At 38.5% G+C, this 17,654-nt stretch overlaps 1 protein-coding gene across 1 annotated transcript; it reads right to left on the reverse strand.

Moving 5' to 3' along the window:
• Positions 1-8,139: 8,139 nt before the first annotated feature.
• LOC135468853 (transmembrane protein 53-like) lies at positions 8,140-10,504 on the reverse strand. Its single transcript, XM_064747310.1, has 2 exons — positions 10,358-10,504; positions 8,140-9,525 (listed from the first exon to the last, which is right to left on the reverse strand). The coding sequence occupies exons 1-2, from the start codon at positions 10,403-10,405 to the stop codon at positions 8,668-8,670; spliced, it is 906 nt and encodes a 301-aa protein (XP_064603380.1). The 5' UTR covers positions 10,406-10,504; the 3' UTR covers positions 8,140-8,667.
• Positions 10,505-17,654: the final 7,150 nt, after the last annotated feature.

The raw sequence follows: 17,654 nt of genomic DNA on the forward strand, positions 1-17,654 counted from the left end.
TCTACATCCCTCAAGGTCCCTCACCAAGTTTACATGTCTCAAGGTCCCTCACCAAGTTTACATGTCTCAAGGTCCCTCACCAAGTTTATATCTCTCAAGGTCCCTCACCAAGTTTACATCTCTCAATGTCCCTCACCAAGTTTACATCTCTCAATGTCCCTTACCAAGTTTATATCTCTCAAGGTCCCTCACTAAGTTTACATCTCTCAAGGTCCCTCACCAAGTTTATATCTCTCAATGTCCCTCACCAAGTTTACATCTCTCAAGGTCCCTCACTAAGTTTACATCTCTCAATGTCCCTTACCAAGTTTATATCTCTCAATGTCCCTCACCAAGTTTACATCTCTCAAGGTCCCTCACCAAGTTTATATCCCTTAAGGCCCTATCCAAGTCTATATCCGTCAAGGTCCCTCACCAAGTTTACATGTCTCAAGGTCCCTCACTAAGTTTACATCTCTCAATGTCCCTTACCAAGTTTATATCTCTCAATGTCCCTCACCAAGTTTACATCTCTCAAGGTCCCTCACCAAGTTTATATCCCTTAAGGCCCTATCCAAGTCTATATCCGTCAAGGTCCCTCGCCAAGTTTACATCTCTCAAGGTCCCTCACCAAGTTTACATGTCTCAAGGTCCCTCACCAAGTTTACATCTCTCAAGGTCCCTTACCAAGTTTATATCTCTCAATGTCCCTCACCAAGTTTACATCTCTCAAGGTCCCTCACCAAGTTTACATCTCTCAAGGTCCCTCACCAAGTTTACATCTCTCAAGGTCCCTCGCCAAGTTAACATCTCTCAAGGTCCCTCACCAAGTTTATATCTCTTAAGGTCCCTCACCAAGTTTATATCTCTCAAGGTCCCTCACCAAGTTTACATCTCTCAAGGTCCCTCGCCAAGTTTACATCTCTCAAGGTCCCTCACCAAGTTTACATCTCTCAAGGTCCCTCACCAAGTTTACATCTCTCAAGGTCCCTCGCCAAGTTAACATCTCTCAAGGTCCCTCACCAAGTTTATATCTCTTAAGGTCCCTCACCAAGTTTATATCTCTCAAGGTCCCTCACCAAGTTTACATCTCTCAATGTCCCTCACCAAGTTTACATGTCTCAAGGTCACTCACCAAGTTTACCTCTCTCAAGGTCCCTTACCAAGTTTACATCTCTCAATGTTCCTCACCAAGTTTATGTCTGACAAGGTCCCTCAACAAGTTTACATCCCTCAAGGCCGCTCTCCAAGTTTAGATTTGACAAGGTCCCTATCTAACCCTACATCTCTCAAGGCTAATCTCTCAAAGTCCACATGTCTCATGGTATCTCTATATGTCCACATCTCTCACATGTCTAAAGGCCCGTCTCCAAGTCTACATCTTTCAAAGCCACTAGGCAAGAGTAAATCTCTCAAGGCCCCTCTCCAATTCTACATTTCTCAAAGCCCCCATTCAAGTTTTCATGCATTAAGCCTCTTATCCACGTCTACATCTCTCAAAGCCCTTGCCCAAGTCCATATCTCTCAAAGCCCCTCACCTAGCTGTCAGTGAGGTCATAGGCTCGAATCCAGCTCCCTCTAAACTTAACTGAGCCTTTAACTTGCAATGCTCGGTGACAGGTGATGGCTCTCTCCGTGCTCTGCCCTGTGTTCTCCGCCCATAAAACTTGACGGTGAAATATTCTGGTGTACAGCATTGAAATAAACAAAATAATTGATGAAGTCAATTAACTTCCTACGATTTTCCCAGGACAGCATTGCACTCAAAGACAAATTAACGGGTGTCCAAAGAGCCAATTTGTGGCTCTTTCAGCTTGTGAATTATTCCATTTTTAATCACAAAGGTATGCTTCATTCCCCTGTTTTGGAGACACGCTGAAACAGATACTGTCCTTAGCCATGCAGGATTTACCGAGGCCAACGATCCACGGCATCAGAGTTTATGAGAAGAAACATCCCCAATAGAGTTATCTCCCCTTACCTCTTCGACAGCGTAAACTTTCTCCTAGTTGCAATCCATTCGCTGCTCTTGTTACCATGCTGTTATCTTCAATGTACGTGTTTGAATTTCAGGAAAACTATTTAAGAATATACCTTCGTCATCTTGACTTATCAGATACTTAGTCTACCCCAAAAGTGTCCTTAATACCAAACCCCCAAAATTGTTCTTTTCGAGTTTTAAATTGACAATATTGACTTTTGCCTCCGAGCTTATTATTTTATACCCAAGCTTTTAACTCGTTTTCTTGTTTCGCATATCAAATTGTTGTACTGTTATCTGTAGCTGTTAAAATTAGGAGACACGAATCTTGAACAAGGAAGTAGTGGATTCTCCGCGCTCTCAATGTTCGTTTGGCTTAGGTGACAATAACAGTCGGCTAAGAACGCGTTCTTGAAACCCAGCTTAAATTTCGTTGATCATGCACAAATCATTTTCAGCATATCATTTACGACAGGGTGTTCGTCTTTATACATAAGCAAAATAGTACTATGATTTTGCACAGGTCGCAGCCCTTAAGACCTTTACAAATGCTTGTAGCCATTTTGAAAACTGTTGTGATGTATATAGAATCCTCGACAAAAGTTCAACCAGGAAAAAGTAGAACGCGTTCAGCGTCAATAATATAAAGTATACGATATGTTTGTTTCATGGCAACCTGTGAAATTTATTTATTTATTTATTTATTTGATTGGTGTTCTCCGCCGTACCCAAGAATGTTTCATTCATATGACGGCGGCCAGCATTGTAGTCGGGGGAAATCAAGCAGAAAATGAGGAAACCACGACCATCTGCAGGTTCCCACGTAACCACCTCGGGCACGGAGGCCTCTACTATGAAATTTATGGTCATCTTTCAAAATTTCACCTTTATCCCAACACCTTACATTTACCTCAGCTTGTACTGTTTCTACATAACTTGTTTATGAAATCCCGACAGACTTTCTTTAAATGTACCAACAAGACGATTACGTTTAACTCGCATAACCCCAGAATTCCCCAAAGCCGCATTGACCTTATAAACATTTTCCTGACTTCATTTCTAAGTCTTGTTCCAACATCTAATATCACGTATACGCGATATAGATTCAACTGCAAAAAGTTTCTTTTTTCATGGTAGGTAAATGTTTCTTCTTTCATGGTAGGTAAATGTTTCTTCTTTCATGGTAGGTAACTGTTTCTTCTTTCATGGCATGTAAATGTCTTACAAGCATGTCTTAATTAATACCTCAAAGGGTCTTTGTATTTAACCTTCACACTTGCTATAGGGACCTTGAGACTGTTTTTTTCTGGTTTACAAATAAATATGTACCTGCTCTCATTATATTCACATAGTGGATAATATTCCAAATATCAAATGTTTTATAAATTCACACATATGCCTTTCTTCACTTTTTTATTTGCTTTTTTCGTTACTAAATGTTACTAACTGCATTGTACAATTAGTTGAATTTCTAAAAACACTTATATTTTGTTCTGTTTTGATGTTTTCATCCTTGCACATTCATTACCCACACTCTTTGTATACGTGAAGTATTGGAAATGATTTACCTGTACCCTACTGTATTATACTGTACTTTTTTCCATTTATTTGACTCTGAATCTGTGAATATAGGACTTGTACATGTATAAAGCATCCTTTTGAAATCAATAAGTTCACTTTAAAAAGTGTTTATGAAACTGTTTTTAAAAACATTTACATCATTTTATCTAGTTTATATGTGTGTGATCGATCATCAGATCACACACTATATATGGTGCTTTTGTCCAATCGTGATCGCTTTTGGCGTAGAACCATATGAGTATTTAGTATCATACAAGTAAAATACGTGTCCGAGTGGATACATGGCTTTTACCACAAACTCCCCACCCCGATAGAAAGTGTGTAACTTTGTTTAGTTACCACCTCTGCCACGCACGTGCCTAGTATGTGAGCATGAGTCCAAAGTCCACACACCAATCGTAAATAAGGTTATATACGTGTACAAGGCCGTGAGTGGGTCATGCTGCTCTGAATGCCAGGCTTGCCCAAACAGTCAGGTGATATCTTATGGAAAGTTACACCATGGGTACGCATGGCCTTTTTTAGCTTGTAAATTAAATACTTCATGAGACAGGAGAAAGTGCCTGAGTGCATGCAGATTGCCTGAAGTGACATTTGTGTGCTACAGCAACACTAAACTAGTCTTCCACATATTCAAGTTTTGTACTAAGGTTCGTTTTTTCCCCACCTGACTGTAATTACTATGTGAATGTAAAACTACATGTAAATCCACATTTATTTATTTATTTATTTATTTGATTGCTGTTTTACGCCGTATTCAAGAACATTTCACTTATACGACGGCGGCCAGCATTATGGTGGGAGGAATCCGGGTAGAGCCCGGGGGAAACCCACAACCATCCGCAGGTTGTTGACAGACCTTCTCACGTACGGCCGGAGAGGAAGCCAGCAAGAGCTGGACTTGAACTCACAGCGATCTCTCCAGGTGAGAGTCTCCCGAGTCATTACGTTGAGCTAGCGCGCTAACCAACTGAGCTAAATCCATATAGCACAAAGGCAATTGAACGCCCGAGTAGGTCTGACACGTTAAAAAAATGGGTTTTTTTGTAAGTTATTACATGCATATTTTGTTTCATGATTTGCTTAAAGTTAGAAAAAGAAAAATACTGGCCAGACATTTTCGATATATGTAGTGTTCTATCACTTCTTTGTTTCAAAAAGACACAAAACGCTTAGCATAGGAGAGCCCGCGGTAAGATGAGCCACTTTTTTCACAAAATGTAATCAGAAAAATACACCATATTCCATTTTATCCAGTACAAACTACGCTGATTTAAGTGGCATTTATCAATGTATGCACAGGACATTATATGTTAACGTGAATAGTTTGGTATTAGATGTAAAATAAAAAATGTTGGATTTGTGCGGTAAGCGTGAGGTATGTTGAACCGGCAAAAATCCAAGCAAGTTTGATTTATTTATTACTAAACAACCCTTTTTAGTTCAACAGTTACGCTTACTGAAGTGCAAGTATTTATGTTCTTTCATTGTCAGACTAGACTGACAGTGTAATGCATTGTTTTCAATGTTGTTAAAATTACAGATAAGCAATAATTAAGAAGGGAATAACTTGAAGAGCATAACATAAATTAGATTTCTAGTCACCAATTTTACAAAGACTGGACACTGCGCATGCAATTAAACGTGCCTAGTTTATATTGTACTTTTCTAAGTCACATGGAAATTTGAGCAGAGTAGATATGTGCGCAGATCATCGAAGTGTGGTAGTCTCAGGGTGATTTTCAGCAATGCTAACATTTATGAAACAGGTTTCCCGTTGACAAAGAAAACCATGTTCATTCACTCAGTTGCTTCCCAAAGATATCATTCATAATCTTTGAATATTCCTTTGCTTATCTTACGCTTATACTAACTAGGATTGAAATCATACCCTATTCACTCTAAATCCAAGGAATAACTAACTAGGATACTTGTAAGCCTATATGACTGACAACATGAGAAATGTGTTCCAGGCTAACTCTTATTAGTCTGGCTACCAGAAGAACACATACCTGTTTCAACAGTACCGGTGTTCACTTTATGTCACAAAAAATTAAATTTGTTGTTTTATTTTCCGTGATGTTGGGAGATGCTAGGCCTAATATGTAACTAGGTGAAAAGTCAGCATATGTTTATGACATTAAATATGGTGCTTTTGTTTTACGTTGTTCAATCTGATCTTTTTTAAATGCCTTCATAGTTGCCGTATTGAGTATTAAAATCCATGAAATTATGTATATTTCATTTTAGAAATTACAAGGAAAAACATTACAATGCTACCAGTTACTCTTGTTTGATTCTGAGAAAGTATTTTACTAATCATTTCAAATCTGCTATCTCTTCATGTTCATGGAGGGTGTTGGCATTGTCTACAAGGCTGATATTCACATACAACAGACAAGAAATTCAGATTTTTTACCTTCTTAACACATGTGCTACCCGAATGTGTTCTTGACATTAAATTTAATTCTCTACAATAACTGAGAGACAAACACTTTATTAATGGCGGTTCAATTCTTCAGACTGGAGATATATAAGTGTCACAAATGGCATCATTTTCAACCTTGGCATGCTTAGCACTTTTTGTTTCGATATAAGTGGCCCTAGCAAAGGTGAGACAAATTCAAATGTCAAAGTTTGGCGTATAATACATGCTGTGAAGATGAATAAAAAGCTTGCTTGAGGGCAGGCTAATTAACACGGGATAACCACACAAAAGCCACCACCGATGAAACACTATCACATATTTTCCAACTCTATAGGGTTGCGTACCTCGTCAAAAATCACCATGAAAATTATTCTCACGTTATGATTCCAATCAATCATACTGGCTCGTTGACTTAAGTTCTGCCAAGGCCCAGTTTCACAAATATGTATCGTATATGTACGATAATCGCACACATTGGACAATGGTAAGTGTACAAAATATCGTACGACAGATATATACGATTTAAAAAATACGCCGCTTTGTGAAACTGGACGCTGGAACGACAGTTTTGTCGCCGAGATTCCTCAACTACAAAGACGCAAGGCTCTGCATGTGTCCTATCACGCAATGGAGATGAATAGTGTAAAAAAAATTCAGGATCGTAACCAAATCCACATTCACCACCAAAGTTTCATAGTTTTGTTCTTCACTCAATGCATGGCCAAATTTCATCCAAATCCACCGATAACTTTTTTTGTAAATTTGCTGAGACAGACAACTAGACGAACAAGCATTCCGGAAACCTGTCTTCTGCAGGCTTTGTTCATCGGAATATTACATTAATGTCGAAGCCCACAACATAGATTAAGATCCCGGGTCTCCCAACTTCGAGACGCACGGTCTAACCATTAGGCCACCGAAGCTGTCATTTTGATCGGTTTTAAACCTATATATATATATATATATATATATATATATATATATATATATATATATATATATAATTGGTTCTGGTGACGAAGTTTGTAATGAAAAATTATTTTCATGTTGGGAAATGTTACAGAAAAATGCGGCAGGTCCACATTTTAGGTTAGAAAGGAAATTATTTGGAAGTAGTTCCCGATGATACAGTTCCCCGATGGAGATAAAATACATGCTGTTCAACCCACAGTGGATGGTGGTGACCTTCAGTTGTTCATTTCAACACTGGGAAATTTACTTTCGGCAAGTTACTGACAAACTTTCTCACACGTGACGAGAAGGGAAAATAATCACCAATAAACTTCATGTGAGACAATCTGAATGCTTACCCTTTGACCACGGCCCCAAGATCAGTGGATGCAGGGCCTCCGATAGTAATTCAAATTAAACTCTTAAATACATACGCCAAATAAATAAAATTTGAACTGAATTATGTTGAATATCAAGGTATTGTCTCTTAACAAGAGACAATACCTACACTTTTCAGCCAATTTTAAGCAATCCAGCTTCAAATATTTAGTTTGGTAATCAAAGGAGATCAAAGTTTTGGGCTTTTTCCATCCACTAAAACATGAACAATGGACAGAAGCCAAAAAAAGACTTCGTTAACAGACAATAACTTCATATTCATTAATTGGTCAGAAAAAGAAAAATTAAAAAAACCAATGAAGCAATATCAGGACTTCAATTCGGTCAGTTCACATGCACATTTACATGAAACAAAGACACACATATTATACTTAAAAATATTAATGTACATGTACTTCAAAGTTGCAACTGATACATGCGTATCAAGTAAACTGAAAAAACCTACATAGGATGTCATGGAGTGGAGGGTCATAGATCCAACATGACCAACATAAATAGCACAGGGAGACTAAAACAATGGTATATTTTTCTCAGATGGAGAATATATTAAAAGTAATGAACACGGTCATCATCGACAATATGTTTGCTGGGGGTAATCCAACCAACAATCCAAAAATGGAACTTTAAGTTTTTATTATTAAAAAAAATTTCCTCCAAACCTAGTCTAATTTTTCTGACAGGGTTGCGTTACTCCTGACAAAGACTGTTTTAGGGATTGTAATTTTACATAATCATGTTACTCACCCTTAGATACATGTGGCTCCTTCTGTTGAATACCTAAGTAAAGTACAAAATCTTGGCAATATTTGTGAGTGCAGAAAAGTTTCAAATGTTTCAAATCTCTTCTTACTATATGACCTACATGTATGTGCCTGTTTTAACAAATCTGACATAAAAATATTTTAATACTTAACAAAAAGCTAAAATTTTAACAGGTTAAGGACAGTCCAATGAAAATCTGTGTTAAAGCTCAAGGTTACCAGTAATACGACTACACATACATGCATTAATAAATCATGCATGTAAGTTTGACCGACCGATATCATCTTTATGCTGGGAGCATACTACTCATTAAGACAAATGTGTATATGCTTCACTCACTTAGGCATCATCATATTGCACTGTTAAAACAATTTAGAACAGGTAATTTCAAGTAATGTTTAAAATTAGAAATTAGCCTGTACCAGTGACGAACCAAAAAACTCGCTCAACCTCTAACACATTATGCTACAAAAGCAACTTCACAAAATGGCATAAGATTTTAAACTGTTCAGTGATCGAGACATCATGGAAGAGTCTGTAATTAAGCAGGTGAGGAAACATTTAAGTAAACAATTCTTGTCAGTCATTACTGTTTTATGGAGATAGCCTCTTGTTTGCAAAAAGCTAAGAGTCCAATTTCTTCTAAAAAATTCATCAGAACTTCAATATACTCTTCTCGATACAAGTGCATGTGGCCTACGTGTATGCTATCTTCCCATCGCTTCCAACGCAAGTGAATTCCTTTAGCCATCCATTTCTCCATCACAGCCTCTATGGCCCCTGGAACCCCAACCTGGTCGGCTTTTGAGTACAGCATCAGTGTTGGGGTTCGCAAATCATTATTGTGGAAAGCTGCAGAAGACGCCTCATAATGCTTGGTGACCTGTTCATAGAACAGCTTCAGGTAAGCTTTCAGGCTGTTCCTGATGGATGCCTGTACAACTGGATTAGAAGACAGGACCCTAGCGAAACCATCAGGGATACCCTGGATGTCAACAGGACTGTCGAAAACTTGCCCGATCAACCGCTCCCGAAATGATGCGTATTTCTCCGGCATCTGTTGGACTTTGAATAGAAGTTCTCCATAGAGATAGCCACCAACCGAAAACCCATGAACAAGTACCGGCTGTTTCCTGTGACGCTCAAACTCCACATAATTTAGCACGCGCTGAGCAAGACGCTGAGCGACCTTAGGCCTTAACACCTGGTTCGGCTGCACTCTAATGTTCAAAACGTCGCATCCTTTGTTCAAGTATAAGTCACCAAATTTGTTCAAGTGCCTGGCTTTTACCATCATCCACCCATACAGTATAACAAGCGGCCGATTGGTAGGCTCGCTTGTGATTGGTGCCGGACTTCTCAGTTCTAAATTTTTATCAATCTGCTCAGTGTGTATGCCTGAACTGCTGGAAGCCAGCTGCTTCACAACTCCACGCATGAAACTCTGTGAATTAAAAAGCAAAATTCTGTGTCATGTCTTACAAAGAAAATTCTTGTAAAAAAATAGTACATCCATCAGTTTCAATTTCCTTGCTAAGAACTGAAATTTATAATAATATTCATAATGATAATATAAACATTTTGTGATCAAAAGAAACAAGTAAATACATATACTTTTGGCAGCCATACTGGAGTAAATCAGTACCCTACCAGTACAAGCCATATTCTTAAGTCCTCCAACCGTGGCAGACAAGCAACTTTTACACAGCTAGTGTGATAAGGTCATATAAAAACTCATAGGAGCAGGGGATAATGGACATTTTGAGTGCTTGGCCACTCATGTCTAGCGCCTGATCTGCTTTACACAGTCTGCGATTGTTCTGACTTTAGGTTGGGCTAAATTGTGTCAAACCTAACGCCAGCAATCGCGAACTATGGTTTACAAAATTTTATCAGCACAGCAGAACAATTGCTAACTTATCAATTTTATTTACAACATGGGTAGCATAAGCCTTGAAATAAAAAGCACTTTTTATTAATTCCTTTTTTTTTTTTTTTGGTAAATTACAATAAATTAAAGACAAAGCGATATGTAATTTGTACTGTAATGAGTGTGGCTTTTCCTCACTCTCATGCGCTACAAAAGGCTTTAACTGATACTATTACGGGGTAGGTAGTAAGAAAAAAATAAATCAATGGAAAAATTTTCCCATCTTTTTCACCTCATCACAGTAGTGTCCACCCCACGTGTCAACAACAACATCAACACGACGATACGACGTGCACTTGATACCATCGTATTAAAATGACATGCTAAGAGACCAAAATCTTCTTACCGTTCCGCAACGGAACCCTTGAATCCTTCCCACTATTAAAGTAGCCATAATCCCCCGCGAGGTAAAGTATTTCTGAAACAGTGGTTAAATGTTCTATCTAGTATTTGGCTCCTGGTCCCATTTTCCGACATAAATTAGGTGACCCGGTTTACGAATGGCTGATCAGCCGATAGACGCGTACGTTTCCTCGACAGTGTATATCGCGGTGGAAAAGTACGAGTCACACACATTCTCCTTTTAGTACAGCAAATCTGTAGAATTACCTCTGCCGCGGATATCGCGCAAGACTGTGTCACTGGAGCATGACCCGTTTACCGAGTAAGGGTTATCGCTTTAGGATGGCGTACATGTGCTCTAACAACTTGTCAGTTTCTTATCATGTGAAAAATTATATAGTTTAGATTACATGTTGACAGGATCTAGTAAATATAAGAGCGCAGCCTGTTGGCCTGGGGGATATGATGGTCACACGGCTGGTGCATGGTGTACTGAATACTGACGCGTAACAAAGGAACAGTCTAATGTGGATGTTACACGACCTCAAATTTGTTATAAACTGATACAAATCATTCCTCACGCCTACACAGCAGACGAGTATTCTGTAAAGCATTCTGAATTCAGTACAAATGACACTGTCCATCTCTCACCAAAAGTTAGAGAAAATCGCACGTGTGACACAAGGGGAGACAACTGTGGGAGACCTATGAACAGTATTATTATACATACGTGGCCTGTGACTTCCACATGCAGGCAGTACTTCCAGCAGCAGAACCTTCATTACTACTATCTCTAAATGTAGAATACCAAAGCATTATTGTGTCACAAAACATACGACTCGATGGTTTCCTTGTCACACGAGTCAAAACAGTGAATGTGTGCTCAGTATAGGATAGGTCACTAGCTGAAAGCAAGAAGCACATAAACTGATGTGCAGGAGTTACTCGAGCTGGTAACGTTTGATGTGAAACCAGTCATAAAGAATCTAACAATGTGTCATTTATTTATTTGTTTGATTTTGTGTTATACGCCGTTCTTAAGAGTATTTCGTTTATATGACGGCGATCAGCATTATGGTGGGGGGAAAATGGACAAAGACTGGTTGAAGCCCACGACCACGGCAGACCTTCCCACTATAAAAATGGAGAGGAAGCCAAGATGAGCTGGATTTGAACTCACAGTGATCACATTGGTTGGAGACTCATGGGTCATTGCGCTGTTGTTGCACATGAACTGCTAGGTCACGGTGTCCCCTGCACAATGTGTCCACGTACATTTAGGCCTACGTGACAACAGCACAGGATCCCTTGCAACTAGATAGCACTAGATAGGAAATCGGCTCCTGACGCTCTGGCCGATTGCAAACATGCTCACAGCAATATTCTTCGCTACCCATCAGCGTACTGTATGCCGTAAAATGCATAGGATAATATCCTGTTACGTCCATTGCTGGAATCTGAAACAAGTTTTGTCTCAAGAATTATACCGTGAATATATGACAGTGTCTTTAATAACATTTACTTGAAGACACGATAATATCCTATATAATCTATACAGCTTTGTTATAATACATTTAAACTTATCTAATATATAGCTAATATATCGCTCAAATTATTAACAACCCCCCCCCCCCCCACACACACACACATTAACTCACTCTGTTATAAGCTCTAAAACTATGTAATGATAGGAATCAAACTTTGACACAACAGCTTTAAGGAACGCATGTCTCCACTGAACCAACGCGGACAATGTGTTAGAAGCCATGAATATTACAACTCCCTAACTAGACATCAAATATGTTTAACTGCTTTTAGTTCACGTTATCATATTTTTATTATGATGGGAATTTCCTCTGGGAAACGCCTTGAAATGTCAAAAGCTGCCTTTGACTCTAATTTTGACTTCTGATAAAACAAAAAGTATAAATCACATTACTCCAATTTTTCACACACATGTTCTTTCAGTGATTGTGCTTTTTATCCACATAAGTTTTCCTTGTTTTTCAGAATGAAAAACGTCAAACCTCACTTTTGCATTGACGTGGGGCGATTTCCTTTCTCGTCCTTAACCCACTGCAGTCCACGTAAACAAAATGGGGGGGGGGGGGGGGCAATCAGTGGGAATATTGTCTTCAAATGCAAGAGAATGCATGCACTTAGCCACAGAATATGTGATATCCCAAACCGTATGAAAGTGGGAGTAGACTGGGAATCATCTGTCTGACTCGAGCGACTCCATGGAGACAGCTTCCAAAAGTATTTCAGTCATTCAATTAATTCTGGCGCGGTGCCTGCGGAAGTAGACTTACAAACTGCCTGAATTCTGAACAGGAAATGGACATGTTATGTCAGCGGAAAACCATATTCTTATATATTTTTTCGCTCATACATTGCTCCCTGCATGGCAACTCCGACGAGGCAGTGTAGGCGCCCCTGGTGTAATAAAATCCCGTAATGTAACAATTATTACACTATTAGCACGTGCTACCCATAATGTAACATTGTTACATTATTGGTAGCAAATACTACTAATACTGTAATTATATTATGCTGTGTTACACTATAACTCCAGAAGCTCTCGTTTATACGGTCGCTTTGAAGTCGAGCTTATGATGGCTTCTCCGGCGTTGGGTGGTCTGTTAGCAACGTGCTGACGTACAGATTGGTCGTGGGTTTTCACCAGGTCGTGCCTGGTTTCCTTCCACCATAATGCTGGCCACTGTCATATTAGTGAAATATTCTTGAGTATGGCGTAAAACACCAATCAAATAAACAAAAAAACTGTAAATAAATAAATAGTGCACTGACTAGTAGGTTGAGAAATATTTTGATACACCATAATCATGACTCCTCAATTAATCTTTGGTAAGATATCCCGCCGTTCGATTGAGTGATGAAAAGAAGATTGCAACCTGAATAAGCACTCCACTTATATCTATCAGCTAAGGATTGCTTCGTGAGTGAGTGCTTGGGGATTAACGTCGTGCTTAATAATTTTCCAGTCATATGACGACAACGGAATCCTTAGAGTGTATGTAGTGTACCTCCTTGCAAGACGGATTTCCACCACTCTGTTATCAAGTACTGCTTCAAAGAGACGACTTACACCGAGCCCGAGCCCGCCCGAGCCATTATACTGATACGGGTCAACCAGACGTTGCACTATCCCCTTCATGACTCGACCCAGGATTAATCTTGGATCTATCGCTCCCGAAGCGGGCGCTCTGCCAACTGTGCTATCCGGTGGGATTCCTTCGTCGTCATATGACTGAATAATTGTTAAGTACGACTTAATCGTCTTAAACGTCTTAATCTGATCAAATTAGGGTTTCGTAAATAATAAGTTGACCACTGTATATTTTTTTTATTATTGTTGTTATTATTATTCTTTTCACTCCAGTGACCCAAAGCACGCGGCAGCGAGCCAGCAATTCCGCAGTAATGAAAAAAAACACCCTTATTTGACGTATCATGTAGGCAACAGCCCGTGATTACCTCCCCTGTACCGCTGATAATGCCGCGTTCACATGGTGTGATTTGTCATATAGTACAATTTGACCAGTCGAATGAAATAAAGCATGTTCTAATTCATAAGCTGCACTATCCCTGTCGATTGGGCGAGGGCCCAGGAGGCCCAGGAAGCTCTTGGACCTTACATAGCCGTTCACTTGCTTCTACATCTTTTAAAAGGGAAAAAATATCGATATCCATCCCCAGAGCTGTCATAAGTCATACAAATTTAGTAATACACATGCATACACTGAGAAAAAAATAGTGATATTTAGCATCTTTAAAGGTTCTTCAGAGTGGGTCGTATACGGAACCTTTTTTGGTTCTTTGATGAACCTTTTGATAAATCTGCTGCAAAGAACCTTATGTGAATGGTTCTTCAAAGATCCTTTAAAAGTTCTTCCTTATATAGATTAGTAATGGTTATTTATCTTTCGCTTAATATAGACCTTTAGTTAGAAGTTACAAGTTGAAACTTCAAACTAGAATAAGTAATCTAACTGTAGTTTTAAATATAAAAAATAGCATTTAAAAAACCTTCAACTCCACTGTCTTGCACGGTTTTAATGTTGTGCGTCCTGAATGACAGACCTTTATCTCTGGTCGTTTATTAATATAAAAAGTAATTAATATGCTGTTCCACTTATACAAGATTTGTTTGCTTTTAGGGAAAGTTGGTCACTTCTGCATTTGTACCACAGTACATTTTTTATAAATGCAAGGCTGCTTACATCACTGCAAGTATCTGTTGCAGTCAGTGTTGTGGGTAGAGGAAACAGGAGGTTTCTGATAAACAACAGACTTTCCATTTAAAACATTCCTCATGTGACACACGATTTTAATTGCTTAGCGAAATGAAGCGATCACAATAGTTCAAGAAGACAAATTGTTCTAATATCATTTAAAGCTCTGATACTAACTAAAAGTTAAACCAATACTTTACGAACACAAATTTTTCTTACGAAATTTTTGTTGTTTTATCATGTACTTAATTGTAGAAAGAAAACATTGAAAGCAGTACATGTATACACACCTATGTATATGTTACTATAACCAAATGAGTTTAGCCAGTCATCAACCAGTTCGTCGCATCAGTCTGTTCTTGCGCCCCACAAAAGATTACTCATATACGCCTTCCACAAGCTTTACTTGACGATGAGGCTTGAGCAGACTAAAAGGAATGGTCGAGTGCAGTTTAATCTTTAATATTTCAATATCACTGTGATTAATATATATATATATATATATATATATATATATATATATATATATATATATATATATATATATATATATATATATATATATATATATATATATATATACATATATATATATATATATATATATATAAAGAGTGCATGCAGAGTGCATGCAGAAATAAAGAATGTCGGTTAGAGAATAACTAAGAATGCAACAATGTGAGTTGTGATCCGAAGACACAAATACAGCAAGGCTTTGCACGAACATGCAAATACAGCACATCAAGGCATGCAGCTTTATTTGTAAGCTATGGAAGATAGAGGAAATTAACTCTCAAATGTTTTACCTATTTCCATTTCAGGCTTTTTAACTTGTACAATAGTTACAATATGTGCAAGATCTGTTCCATCGGGTACCTGTACCTGAAAATATAGATTAAGGAATTAGTGTTGAAACACATATAGATTCTACTTAAAATTACAGCTCCCTGCAAAAAAAATTTAATTCAATGACAACGCAACTGCTAAAAAAACGAAAACTGGCCACTTGATCTCTTTGCTTACATGCCCAAACACAAAAAAAATGAACATTCCCTCAACGAATCAAACCGCTTTTGTTACTGTTCATTTTGTACAGTGGCTGGCTCTGTATTAAATATGTGAGCGATTTCCATGCAACGAAGTAAAGATACAATACAAGATATCCTCCCCTACTCGGAGCATTTATGACCGAAAATCCCATTTCATTTTTTAGGTATAAAGTTAATCGCGTCATCGAGTCAGGGTAAAAATTAGAATGCCACAACAACAAATGTTGTGGAATGAGGGCAAAGTTACAGAAAAACATTTACTTTTTAGCCTGAGGAAACGCCCTAAAAAAATAGGTCTGCAAATGTGTGAAAAGTGTTTCACTTCTTAAGACATAAACGGAGATAATAACTAAAGGGAGGTAACTAAATTATAGCATAGATTTAAGGTACGTCCACACTTGTGAAATAATTTTCTTCTCAGCATGGAATTATTTTTACACAATCAGTACAAAATGTATCTCTATACGAACCAGGATGTGGTTGCATCAAATTTAAAGCAGAATCACATAGTATTTGATTCGCAATACACTACAGACTACCGCAGATGAATATTTACCACTAAAATTATCTCATTAAAGTTACGCAAAAAATTGTGGACGGAATTGGAGTGAGTGAGTGAGTGAGTGCTTGGGGTTTAACGTCGTACTCAACAATTTTTCAGTCATATGACGACGAAGGAATCATTAGGGTGCATGCACGTGTAATGTGCCTCCTTGTTGTAGGACGGATTTCCACCGCTCTTTTATTTAGTGCTGCATCATTGATGACGACTTACCGAAGGCAAGTAAGCAGCCCCGCCCGAGCCATTATACTGATACGGGTCAACCAGTCGTTGCACTATCCCCTTCATGCTGAACGCCAAGCGAGGAAGTTACAACTTCCTCTTTTAAAGTCTTAGGTGTGACTCGACCAAGGATTGATCCTGGATCTACCGGTCCCGAAGCGGACGCTCTACCAACTGTGCTATCCGGGCCGGTCTGGACGGAATTGGAGGAAATTATGCACACAGACTGGCCTTGGTACCGATCAATTTGATTTTGGTGGTGATCTGGATCTGAATTCCTATCCAACAGTTTTGATGAAACTGATATATTAATTGATTATTGATTATTGATATATTAATCCATTATACATGTTGGTGTTTTTTCGGGTCCCAGGAATTTTCAGTGATTCTTCGTCACATGTCTGTCTGTGTTTATGTCAGCAACTTTTCGGGAAAAGTCTTTCAGGGATTAGAATAACATTTTATTCACGAATTGACCTTGGCCTAAGGACTGCCGGGGTGTTTGTCCACGGGACTTTTGTCCGCGGGTTTTTTTGTACGCAAGGCTTTTGCCCTTCCCCGGATTCTTCCAACGACCCTTCACCATTGGCATGTGCGACTTGAATACCTGAGGCTTAAATACAGAGTATTGTCCCTTTGTCCGAACAGTGAGAGTTTAAACATTTACCTCAGGCTAAAATGTTTATTTAATTTGTTTAATTGCTTATTTATTTCCGGACGATTTATATTTTATCTGTGGAGAAAACCATATTTCTTGCAATGACCGCCGTTGTATACGTAAAAACACCAGTCAAATACATAAAATGATTTTGCCAGGTAGGTCCATCTAAAAAACATGACTTATATAAAGGGAAACACCTATACCAGCAACGTGACAACCTTAGTTTAGCTTATATACAGGGATAGTGGTTTTCGTGTACAGAGCCGTTAACCTCATTTCATGAGGCTCTGCATGCAGTTAGATGAATGTTGGCTTTCGTGGCATACATTTTTTGTGTCCATCCACAAGTATACAGAAAAAGTTTTCTTCTTTAGAAATATAAGTATGATTCTCAATTAAATTCACATTTTCGAACAAGTTCCAGTCTCATTATTAGTAATGCTGACAAAACCTGCTAGCAGTTTGATGACTGCATTAAAAAATAGAAAACAGCTGGTTTATAAGGTCTAGTACAAAACTTGACACGATAGTGTTCAGTGTCCGTTTCGTTT

Source organism: Liolophura sinensis, chromosome 6, assembly GCF_032854445.1.
Source record: "Liolophura sinensis isolate JHLJ2023 chromosome 6, CUHK_Ljap_v2, whole genome shotgun sequence".
In the NCBI taxonomy this organism is placed as follows: domain Eukaryota; kingdom Metazoa; phylum Mollusca; class Polyplacophora; order Chitonida; family Chitonidae; genus Liolophura; species Liolophura sinensis.